Genomic DNA, 13,162 nt, shown 5'->3' on the forward strand with positions numbered 1-13,162 from the left:
ATAAGCATAATAGAAGTCCAGAGATACACTCACACACACATGATCAGGGGCTAATGCAATGCAAAGAAGAGAGGATAAAATGTTCAATAAACTGCTGAAACAATTCATAGGAAATGACTTATACACACCTGCACACATTCATACACAAAATTAAGCTTGAACTGGATCACAGACCTAAATGTACAAGATTAACTTGAGAGGATATCTTCATGATTTTAGAGAAGGTAAACATTTCTTTATGGAGTCCTGGTGTGGTGCTGTAGGTTAAGCACTGGACTGCTAATCTCAAAGTTGTCAGTTGAATCCCACCAGCCAATCCTCAGAAACCCTATACTGGGTCCCTATGAGTTAGAACCAATGCAACAGCACTTAACCTTGACAACAACAAAGATTTCTTATAGAGGACCTAGCAGGCACTAACCACAAGGTCAGTGGTTCAAACCCACCAGTCACTCCTCGGAAACCCTATACAGGGTCACTATTAGTAGGAACTGACTCAAAGGCATTCAACAACTCAAGAGCACTTAACAAGTATAAATAACAATAATAAATTTGACTCTACAAAAATCACAGATTTATAGTCATCAAAAGACAGGACCACAGTACTTCAGAATGGAAACCAAATTGCAATATGTAAAGCTGACCAATGGCTCTCATCAGAATACATATCAATTATAAGAAAATAAATTCATGAATGGACAAAGGTATCTCATAAGTAAGATATATGAAAGGCCAATGTGCATACTGAAAGGTGATTAACATCAATCATCTGGAAAATACCAATTCAAACCAAAATGAGATACACACACACCAAAAGAGCTAAAACTGAAAGTACTGACAGATGCAGGTGTGGAACAACTCTGCCTCTCATTCATTGTTGGATGAAATGTAAAAACAGCAGTAACCACTTTAGAGATCTCCTTCCACATTTTTTATAAACTCTATGGTTTGAACTGCAAGGTCAGTGGTTCAAATTCACCAGGCGCTCCTCAGAAACCCTATACAGGGTCGCTATGAGTCTAAACTGACTTAGTGACAACAACAACATGACCCAACAATTCCATTCTTAGGTATAGACACAAGAAAAACCAAGGCATATGATTCCATACAGGATCAAAGTGACCTTGTATAGAATTTCTGAGGCGTTACTCCTGGTGTGGCACTGTAGAATAAGCACTGGACTGTGAACCTCAGGGTCGGCCATTCAAACCCACCAGCTACTCCTCAGACACCCTTAACACTTAACAACACTTAACAACAACCACACTATTTTATCTGGATGATAATTGTCGTTGTTAAGTGCCGTAGTCAGAGGTTGAAACCCACAGGCCATTCTTTGGAATTCCTATGCAGAGTCGCTATGACTCAGAACTGACTGAGTGGCACTTAACAACAACAACTAAATCTCAAATAAACACTGATGGATCTTCAGAGGATGAAAGGAAAATGGCAACCAATCTAGAACCCTATAGTCAGAGTATATGTCCTTTGAATAATAAGGTGAAAAGAAAACATTTTCAACAACAAACTGAGTCGGTTTTTCCCCAAAAGAATGACATTAAGGAATATATTAGCGAGTGCTATTCAGGAGTCCTGGTGTGGTGCTATATAGGATAAGCATTGAACTGGTAACCACAAGGTCAGCGGTTCAAACCCACCAGCCACTCCTCAGAAACCCTACACAGGGTCACTATGAGTCAGAACCCACTCGATGACACTTAACAACAACAACAACAAGAAGCTTCCATCTTATTGTTTTGTTAAGTAGGAAGATTTGCTTATAGAAAAATAATGTAAATGTATAACAAAAACTGACCATTAATGAGAAATTATCATGGTATAGGAATTCAGGGGAAATATGGAAGTAAATGAGGAAAAGTTTCCATTCATCATGAATATAAGACAATTCTAAATTTGTAAGCTCCTAATAATAATATGAACTTAAAATATATACAACAAAGACTAACAGAATTACAAGGAAAAATAGACAAATCTACATTCATAGTGGAAGATTTTTACACTCCTCTCCCAGTAGATGATAAACTGACAAAAATTCATTGAAAATACAGAAAATTTGAGCTACATAAGTAACAGACTTGACTTAATTTGCATATACAGAAGATTCATTCACAAATTGTGGCCACATTGTAGTCAAAGAACCCAAAAATCAGCTTATGTAAGAAGTTTTGAGCATTGTAATAAGGCAAGAAAAAGTAAGAAAAGGTATAAGGACTGGGAAGGGGAAATTAAACCATTATTATTCACCTATAATATAGTTATGCATATGGAAATAACTACAAATAAATTATTAAAATTCAAAAGTTATTTGGAAAAGTTTCTGGAAACAAGACCAATATACCAAAAATAACTGTGTCTACATACTCAAGAACCACCACTCCTCTATCAGTTTACCATATTGTGGTGGATTGCATGTTGCTGTGATGAAGGAAGCTATGTCACCAGTATTTTAAATGCCAGCAGGGCACACCCATGGTGGACAGGTTTCAGTTGAGCTTCAAGACTAAAACAGACTAAGAAGAAGAAAAGGCTGACTACTTCTGAATGTTCAGCCACTGAAAATCTTATAAATAGCAGTAGAACACTATCAGATAGTACCAGAATACTGAATATCGAAACATGATGAATAGCACCAGAATATTGTCAGATGTAGTGCTGGAAGATGAGCCCCTCCGGTTGGAAGGCACCAACAATACAACTGGGGAAGACAGCAGCCAACACCAGCCAAACCCACCATAAACTGAGATACATGAATAGCGAAGATAGATTGGTGCACATTCTCTATCTACACCCAAAGGAGGCAGTTGGCGAGAGCCTAAAAACACATCAACATACAATCATCTATTAAATACAAATACAACACCACCACAATGTCCTGGAGACAAAAGATAATATCAGCTCACACAAAGAAACAAGAAAAAATGGCTCAAACAAATGACCAAGATGCACAGCCAGAAAATGTTTCTGAGGAAGAAAAGATAATGGAACTAACAGAAAAAGAATTCAAAAGAATGATATTTAGATACCTTCAAAAGTAGGCAGAAATACCAAGGAGAACATGGGGAAAGCGCTAAAATAATTCAAGGACAAACAGGCAAAATAAATGCAAATTTTGAAACAATACAAAACCTGCAATTAGAAATGCAGAAGATCAATACTAAGATTTGAGAAATGGACAATACATTGAAAGAGCCAAGGAGCAGGTTCAAAGCAATGGACCCCCAAATGAGGGAGTTTGAAGATAAATTTCTCAATGCTAGTATGCTAAAAGAATAATCAGAAGAAAAGAATGTCAAAGAAAGCCTAAAAGGAACACCATGAGGAGGGTGGTCAGAATTGTAAAATATGGCAAGTCAATAAAAAGCAAAAAGAAAATTGTCTAAGAGTTGTTGGAAGAAAACTTCCCTGACAGCATGAAAGACAAGAAGATAAGCATACAAAAAGCTGAACAAACCCCAAACAAGATGGATTCCAAAGGAAAATCACCAGACACATCATAATCAAACTTTCCAAAACCAAAGACAAGGAAAGAATCCTGTCAACAGCTCAGCAAAAATTAATGTTACCTACAAAGTAGAACCAATAAGACTAAACTTTGATTTCTCAACAGAAACCATGCAGACAAGAAGGCAATGAAATGACACATGCAAAACGCTGAAAGAAAAAATTGTCGACCAAAAATTATATATCCAGCAAAGTTCTCCCTCAAATATGATGGCAAAATTAGGGTATTGCCAGCTAAACAGAAATTAAAGGAATTTGTAATAACCAGACCAGTTTTACAAAAAATAGTAAAAGGTATTCTTTGGACTGAGAACCAACAACCTGAGATTACCATACATGACAAAATCACCCAGAACTCAATCCAGACATTGTTGTTATTGTTAACTGCCATCAAGTTGGTCCCAACTCATAACAACCCTTATAGGATTACTGAGGAGTGACTGGTGGGTTTGAACCATCGACTTTGTGGTTAACAGTCCCATGCTTATCCTACAGTGTCACACCAGGATTCCAGATATAGAATTATTTAAAGTAAAACAAGCCTACAAGACTGAAAATAAGGAACCAGAGATACTGACTTTTACTAAAAAGTCAACAACAAAGCAAAAAGAGAGACTAGTATAGATATGGAACTTCCAAATGGTGAGGAAGTCAAGTAGATTTCAAGATAAAGCAAACTGTTCTAAATGGGGGAAATAACTAATAAATTATAGGGTGACCTCAAAAAAATTAATACACCACATAAAAATAAAAAAGAGGAAGATTTAGTAAACATTAACAAAACAGAAATGAAAATGAAAAGAAAACCTACAAATAAAATGAACTCAGAGCAGGAAAATTATATGGAACAAAGAAATCAGCAGCACTACAAAAACACACAGCAAAACAACAGCAATCAATTCATACCTACCAATAATTACACTAAATCTAAATGGATTAAATCCACCCATCAAGAGACAGAGAGTAAAAGAACGGATAAGAAAACAAGATCCTTCAATGCTGTCTTCAAAAGACACATCAAAAAGATGGAGACAGCCTAAATGCCCATCAACAGAAGAATGTTTATAAAACAAACTAGGGTATATATACACAATGGAATACTAAGCAACATTGAAGAATAACATTTCACAAATGAAAAACATTTCACAATATGGAAGAAACTGGAGGACATTGTGATGAGTGAATTAGTCAAACACAAATATTGTATGAGACAGTGTGGCGCTGTGGGTTAATGCGCCAGACTGCAAAGCCGTTTGAACCACAAGGTTGGTGGTTCAAGCTCTCCAGTCGCTCCTCGGAAACCCTATGCAGGGTCGCTATGGATCGGAACCAACTCGATGGCAGTTAACAACAACAAACTGTAGTAAAAAGTTATGAAAAGGTTTTCTTGATAAAAGAAACTTTCTGTGATAGCAACTAGGTGGGAGAGGAAGGGGAAATTCTTCATGAGTTAGAAGATAGGCGCATGTTAACATGAGTGATGGGGCAGGCAATATATACAAAAGGAAGGTTGGCAGAGGAAAGATGAAGGTAATGGGAGACAAAGAAAAGCAAGAGTTAAAGTAAATAGAGGCAAACAGTGTTAACTGATAGTACATGGAGAGGATTGCAATCATTGTACTAAAGCAAAGCATATGATTCGTTGGATGTAAAACAAATGATCTGCTCTGTAAACCACCTCTCAATTCACAATAAAACTTTCTTTTTCAAAAACAGCACTAAAAATGAAGAAATTATGACATTCAAGGACTAATAGGTCTTCTCACACTGAACTCAAGAATCCAATTGTACCAATCCAACCTCATGTGGGGTGGATACTGGTTGTTGTTGTTGTTGTTGTTGTTGTTGTTAAGTGTCATTGAGTCGGTTCCGACTCATAACGACCCTATAGGGTTTCTAAAGAGTAGCTGTGAGTTCTAACCACCAACCTTGCAGTCCAGTGCTTATCCTACAGTGTCACACCAGGACTCCATAGATACTGCAACCTAAACCAAAGGGGATCGTGAGTAATCATTTGCTTTTCAACAGTCTCTGTATTGGAAATGCCTAAGTCATACCACACCTTTTGTCCCATAGTTAAAATACTAAAAAGTAATCCATATTGCAATCATTAAGATGAAATAATGCATATGATGTACTGACTGTAAAATGAATGATCTGCTCTGTAAACCTTCACTCAATTCACAATAAAAAGTTTCCCTGGTAGCGTAGTGGTTACAAATAGGGCTGCGAACCTTAAGGTTAGCGGTTCGAAACTACCAGCCGCTCTGCGGGAGAAAGATGAGGCTTTCTACTCCCGTAAAGATTTACACCCTCGGAAACCCTATACAGGGTCGCTATGGGTCGGAACCGACTCGACGACACTTAACAACAACAACAACAATTCTTTGCTAACAATGGCTAAATTATTATTAGTTAGGACACTGTAATAAGAAAATTAATAAAGAATTTCTTTCTCACCCATAGAAACATCACTACATATAACAACATAATGACTATTTTTATAACCAAGTAACTTCAGTTATAACAATTTTATATTTTTAAGAGTCTTATTTGACGACCAAAATAATTCATTAGAGTTGTTGATAAATATTAACAAATCCAAAAGAGACCAATGTTCTAGATCAGACGAACACCTCATTATTTGATCTTCCTCATAGGACCTATCTATGACTATTCTATATTACTATGCCACGAAGCCATATGTAATTTGTATGCATATAAATAGATTAAAAAATGGCAAATTGTTCACAAATATTAAATCAAGGTAGAGGACACACGAGTATTCATATTATTATTCTAACTTTTCTGTATTTGCAAAGTTTCAGAATGAAAGATTGGGGAGGGAAAAACTGAAATAATTATCTATAATCTAAGCACAATTTTGTTTTTAAATGCATATCAAAAACAGAGGGAAATATACCAACTATACCATGATAATTTCTGGTTAATGGTCATTTTTTATTATACATTTATATATTTTTCTATAAGCAAATCTTCATACTTAACAAAACATCACTTCTTGAAAAGAAAATCAACCACTGGAAAAACCTACAAAAGTGACTGGTCCCTAGGAAAGCATTTCATCTTTGAGCTCCCAAGTCCCATCAAATTCCCAGGGCCATTTGTATTATTAGATTATTTGGGATTGTTGTTGAGTGTCATCGAGTTGGCTCTGACTCATAGCAACCCTGTAAAGGGTTTTAGAAGAGCTACTGGTGAGCTTGAACCATAGACCTTGCAGTTAGCAGTCCAGAGCTTATTGTGGTGATGGTGGTAGTGTGCCATGGAGTCAGTTCCAACTCATAGTGACCCTGCATAGGGTTTCCAAGGCTGTAAAACTTTATGGGAGCAGAAAGCCTCATCTTTCTCACCAAGAACAGCTGGTAGTTCCAAACAGCTGAACTTGAGGTTAGCAGTCCAACTCGTAACCACTATGCTACCAAAGTGCCCTCTAAATACTAATGACATCCTTTGTGCTGGTGGTTGTATGCCATCAAATTGTTTCCAACTCACAGTGACCCTATATAGGATTTCCAAGGCTGTCAATCTTTACAGGAGCAGAAAGTCTCATCTTTCTCCTGTGGAGTGGCTGGTGGGCTCAAACTGTGGCTGACCTTGCAGTTAGCAGCCCAACACATAACTCACTACACCACTGAGTTATACTTTAGATCCAAGTCCAAGCTGCCCCTTACTATCAGGCATTGCCGAAAAATTCTAATGCTCCAGCATATGTCTCATTGAAGAGCTGATTGACAGAAGTGACATCATATTGTTACAGTAGTTCAGTTTTGATGCAATAGATACAAATCCAAGCTCCGCCCCTTACTATTAGGCACATCCCTTAAACTACAGCCCACTCCTCATTTTATACAATTTAAAACAATAAAGCCTACTTCTCAACTCAAGATATTGGTGAGGAGTAATTGAAAAAGTATCTGAAAAATCTCATATGATGCTTGGTTCATAACTTGTGTTCGATAAGAAGCAGGTTAAAACAATTAAATAAACTTGTAACCTGGGCTCCATAAATAGCAAAAATGAGGACCAGGATGGCTAATTCCTCCCAAGATCCTTTGCTTTCAGCATAGAATGGCCTGGTTTACTGAAACGATAGTTCTTAGGCCAGTACCTGCCCCATGGTAGACGCCACTTGGTAGCCGTATGATGCATAATGACAAGCTGTTGAAAGAATGGAAGTATTGCTGTAGGGTTGCAATGAGTGGTCTTAGGGCAGACATCTGGGTCAGCTTATAGTGAACTATTTTATTTATCTTTCTTAGAGTTTCACAAGAATAAGTGGAAGCAGTGGTCAGTTTGCCAGGCTTCTAGAATGCCCTGAACAAGCAAATCTCATCAAGTGCCTTCTCCACTTAAAACCTGTATTACAGCTTCCCTTTGTCATTTGGATAAAAGCCAGCCTTCATCACAGGTCTGATCAGGCTTCCTACTTCCCTCTAGTTACTCTTCTCCTCTCATCCCATTGCCTGGCTGGCTGCCTTCGCCTTTGAACAGTTCCTCAATACTGTCTCTCTTTTCCCAACAACGGCTGCTTCAAACACACATTTAAGCCACTGAATGATAACAACTGAGGTCAACTACCTACTTATCCTTCAGGTATCAACTTTCATATCACTCACTCAGGAGAGCTTTCCTTGATAAATTACCACTCCAAAGAGGAAGACCCCGCAGCAAGATGGATTGACAAAATGGCAGCATGGCAACAACTGTGAGGTTGGCCCAGGACCGAACAATGTTTCAGCAAGGGTTGCTATGGCACCAAACAACAACAACAATGGTCAGGGAGAGATGACAGTTCCCTCTTTTGTTTATTTGCTGTAACACTTGTCAGAGCAGAAGGCAATTGCCTGCCGTTCCCCTCCTCCCACTAGAATGTAAACTCTAAGATAGTAATGACTTCCTCTGTTTGGCCTGATGCTTTACCGCCAGTGTTAAGAACAATGGCTTTTTAGTACAGATACTTCATAAATACTGGTTGGATAAAAGACTTAATTTTCAGATCTAGATTGTATTAAGCTCCAGAAGATCTGCTTTTGAGTCAGTTTTGCTCAACTCTACATCATCAAAAAATAGTCCAGTGCTAAAAAAAAAATTTTTTTTAAGTCCAGTACTGGGTACATAGTAGTCACTCATCAAATATACACAAATGAATAAATTCCGTTTGATACTGGTTACTCATTGATAGAGCACATACATGTTTATTTTAGAAATCTTAAGAGAAGGGGTTGGTGTCAAATATTCCAGTCATTTTACCTTTTATTCAATTGACCCCTCCATCTTTTTTGTTGTTTTTACATATAAATTATCCACCGCGCAACACTTAGACATTCATGACTATCAATGATATCAAACACTAATAATACTAATTTCCAACAAAAAAAAAAATATTTACTCACTATTGTCCTTCATTGTTTTATCGGTACATTACGTTACTGTTAAGGTCAATAGTATTTATTCTGACTTTAGAATAAAGACATCAAAAACCTTCATAGTCATCACCCACCAAAATAACCCAGCAAACAGGTTTTAATCTCTCTAACGCTTATCTTTAATATCTTTATCTTTCATGAAGACTATAAAACAGACACCTAAATTCAGTTGTTAAGTGCTGTTGAGTCAGTTCCGACTCATAGAAACCCTGTATAGTGTTTCCAGGGAGCAGCTGGTGGGTTTGAACTGTCAACCTTGTTGTTCGCAGTCCAGTGCTTATTCTACAGCGCCACACCAGGACCCCTTGTTGTTGTTGTTGTTAAGTGCAGTCGAGTCAATTCCAACCCATAGTGACCTTGCATGGGGTTTCCAGGGCTGTAAATCTTTACAGAAGCAAAAAGCCTCATCTTTCTCCCATGGAACCGCTGGTAGTTTCGAACTGCTGACCTTAAGATCAGCAATTCATAACCACTACACTACCAGAGCTCCAGAACCACCTAAATCACTCTGTGAAGAGAGTGATACCAACAAATAAATACAGTCTCAGAACACCAGTATATTACATCGCAATACTTGAATAAAACAAATTTTACAAAGAGATTCACCTCTCTGCATCCAGAAAATTACACATACAAACTTGGGGTGGGGAGCAGGAGCATCAGAAACCCTGTTAGCTATAGGTTCAGAGGTGTATCTAGGATGTGACAGGTATGGCACATGCCCTGGGTGCCACTTCAAAGAAGGCACCCCTGAGCAGTTTCTATGAACCATGCAAGTTTCATCGTCAGCTGTGAGAGATCATTCAGCAAGTTAAAACTAATACTTTTCTGTTTGAGAGCTTCTGTGGGACAAGGCAGACTGTGTGGTCTTGCCCTGCTGAGTGTAGAAAAAGAAGAAAAAACAAGAAAAAGACTTTGAGCCCCTCATAGGCCAGTTCTCATCAGTGAAGCAGTTGTCATTTTCAATAGCCTAGTTAAAAGAAGGGCAAGGCTGACTTGTATTTTCTGAACTAATGTTATCTGAAAGATGGGTGCCAAATGCTTAGACAGGGGCACAATTTCAGGGCTTGGCATAGATGCTATTCTCCATGGATCAACCTCTGCATAGGATGCATCTTTGGTTTTATAATATATAAACGTAAATAGCAACCTAAGACCTAGGTTTGTTGGTTAGATGGGTGGTTTGGGATTTGTTGAGGTTGTTTTTGGTTTGTTTGTTTGTTTAATCATTTGTTGGCAAATAGATGCCTTAACATGTAAAGTTGTTCATTACATCAATACTTATCAACTGTTGAATCTTCCCAATAAAGTAGGCTACCAAGGCCATTTCATTTGTATTTGGTGCATGAACCCATGTTACTGGAAAATGCCCGCAGGCTTAGCCAGTTGGAGGTTTTGCTAAGCAATGAGCAAGTCTGCAGAATCATTCCCCCTGTGTAATAATTAATGTTGCAAGAATGAAGTCCAGAGATTGGTGATAGAGCAATGGGGCCGGGATTTAAACAATTTACTAGGTATCATGAATGCTTTTTAAAGTAATTTTTCTTATTTGTTGACATCCCACCTCATTTCAGAAAGGATTTATGAACATTTCTAAAGGCAAGGTCAGGATAATCCAGCACGATACAAAAACAGTCACTAAGAAGCTGAGACAAATGTGGTGGAGGCGAAATCAACCGAGGGCATTCCAGAGCTACTCTCTTCTTACCTGTGTACTGCAGCCCCCTGTACTCGCTTATTGCCCCAGGAGGTTTTAAGTTGGGCCAGTAGTGGAAAAGCATTTGCACAGCGGGTGGTTTCACTTGGGAAGGACCATAGGCTATCACGTACAAAAGATCCTAAAGGAAAGACACAGTATATTCACTTAGCATCATCAAACCAAAACAAAGGGAGCACATTCCATACTATGAAAGCAGTCAACATGCCCATGGAGGGAGTGTGGTTGTTAAATGGCATCAAGTCTGTTCCGATTCATAGCAAACCTTCAGAGGAGCAGCTGGTGGGTTTGAACAGCCAACCTTGTGGATAGCAGTTCAGTGTTTATTCTACAGCACCACACCAAGACGTGGGTAACTTCCCTCATATCACTTTCTCAGGGCTCTTGAGCCAGGCTTCATATGAAGTATGATATATTTTTTATTCTTTATTTGTCTTTCTGTAAATAAGCTCCCCACATACAGTCTAAAAAGGCACTACCTTCTAACACATTCTGTTCTAATCAGAGACTGTATAACGGTATAAACCACTTTGCCAAACACTGCATTTTTAAAAATACTTTTTTAAAAAATAAATTACTCAACAATTCACATCTACAATTCATATGAAGGAGTCCTGGTATGGTGCTGTGGGTTAATGCACCAGACTGCAAAGCCAGTTTGAACTGAAAAGTTAGCAGTTCAAGCTCACCAGCCACTCCTTGGAAACCCTATACAGGGTCGCTATGGGTTGGAATCGACTCGATGGCACTTCACAGCAACACAACAGTCATATGAAGCAGCCATCAAGAAATCAAACGATATAGTGCATTAGGAAAATTTGCTGTACAAGACCATTCGTTGTAAAGTTTTGAAGAGCAAAGATGTCAGTTTGAGGACTGAGGTGCACTTGACCCAAGCCATGGTATTTTCAATAACCTTCATATGCATATAAAAACTAGACAGTGAATAAGGAAGACAACAGAAGAATTGATGCATTTGAGTTATGGTGTTGGAGAAGAATATTAAAAGTACCATGGACTGCCAAAAGAACAAACAAATCTGTGTTGGAAGAAGTACACCAGACTGCTCCTTAGAAGCCAGGATGGTCAAACTTCATCTCTCATACTTAGGACTGGAGAAGGATACCATGTTTGGTAATGTGACGGGTCAGAGAAACAGAGGAAGACCCCCAGTGAGATGGATGGGCACAGTGGCGGTAGCAATAGGTTAAGGTGTAGCAACGATTGTGAGGTTGGCCCATGACCGGGCAGTGTTTCATTCTGTTGTGCATAGGGTCACTATGAGTCAGTACCGACTTGATAGCATCTAACAACAACAACATTCATATGAAGACAGATTTTCAAACAACCTGTCAAAATAAATACAATTATTTGTTCACTTTAATAAAATGTTTGCTAAATTTCCAAAAGAAGATACATTCTTTATAGAAGCTACTTTTTCTGTAAAGATATCCATGTCCTTCAAGTATCATTGCTCCTCTAGATGCAAAAGAAGTTACCCACTAAAGAAGGAATTATAGGCTCTTTCACACAAAAATAATAAGACATCAATACATTTGACCTAAACAGTAGTTTTAGCAAGTAAACAATGTTCACTATATTCTATAAATTAAGTTTGTGACTATGATTTAAATTTGATCCAAAACTTACTTTCCAGACTTCTTGTTTATACTTCATGAGGCATTCCAATAATTGACAATGATACACTGTAATAAAGAAAATATAATTATCATGAAATATAAATACTGGACAAAAACATCCCTTTATGTATAATGAACTACATTCATATTACTTTTAACTCTAATCATTGAATTAGAATGACTTATTTCCATATATTCACATTTTCAAAATCATATAAGCTCTGACTTTATCCAATTTTATCCCAAGGGCCTTAAGAAAGCATTTTATCCATCATCTTAACAAAAGAAATGTTAAGAAAAATCCCTAGGAATCAAACTTCTGTAATATAAACTTATATCCATATAACCAAGAACTGCTAAAGAGGAAAAAGCTAGTCTGGTAGGGTCACGTCAGCATTATCATAAAAATTCACATTTATTGAGTTTTCAGGTATTGTGCTAGGCAGTTTTTATGTATTATTTCAAAACCACCACATGAAGTTTTATTACCATTTTGTAGTTAGGAAACTGAGGCATAGAAAAGTTAAATAACTTGTCCGGATCAGAGAGATGGTAAGTGACAGACAGATGGATTGGATTGGAAGTTGTATTGTTTGATCACCGATTCCATCTTACAGAGATTATTTAAAAGCGACATCACATCAAGCATCCTTGATCCAACTATGCTAACTTGTGGAAGAGAGATGTCTCACTCCCATTTGGTTCTTATTGAACATCTTCCCTAACCTATCACCCAGCCGTGTCTTGTGACTCAAGCAGGTCTCACTTTCGTCGCCTCTCTGTCATTCAGTCCAATGGACATTTTCAATACTTGACCCTTCCACAGCATTCAG

The 13,162-nt window shown here is 37.8% G+C and overlaps 1 protein-coding gene across 1 annotated transcript in view; it reads right to left on the bottom strand.

The window, feature by feature from the left end:
* The window catches only part of UNC79 (unc-79 homolog (C. elegans)), a 330,078-nt gene that overhangs the window by 272,240 nt on the left and 44,676 nt on the right, over positions 1-13,162 (bottom strand). Inside the window, exons 5-6 of the mRNA XM_006839553.1 lie at positions 12,340-12,395; positions 10,681-10,810 (exon numbers count right to left, since the gene is read on the bottom strand). Of these exons, the coding sequence (XP_006839616.1) occupies positions 10,681-10,810; positions 12,340-12,395 (186 nt within the window). The remainder of the gene's footprint in view (positions 1-10,680; positions 10,811-12,339; positions 12,396-13,162) is intronic.

This window comes from Chrysochloris asiatica, unplaced genomic scaffold, assembly GCF_000296735.1.
Source record: "Chrysochloris asiatica unplaced genomic scaffold, ChrAsi1.0 scaffold00025, whole genome shotgun sequence".
Taxonomy (NCBI): Eukaryota; Metazoa; Chordata; class Mammalia; order Afrosoricida; family Chrysochloridae; genus Chrysochloris; species Chrysochloris asiatica.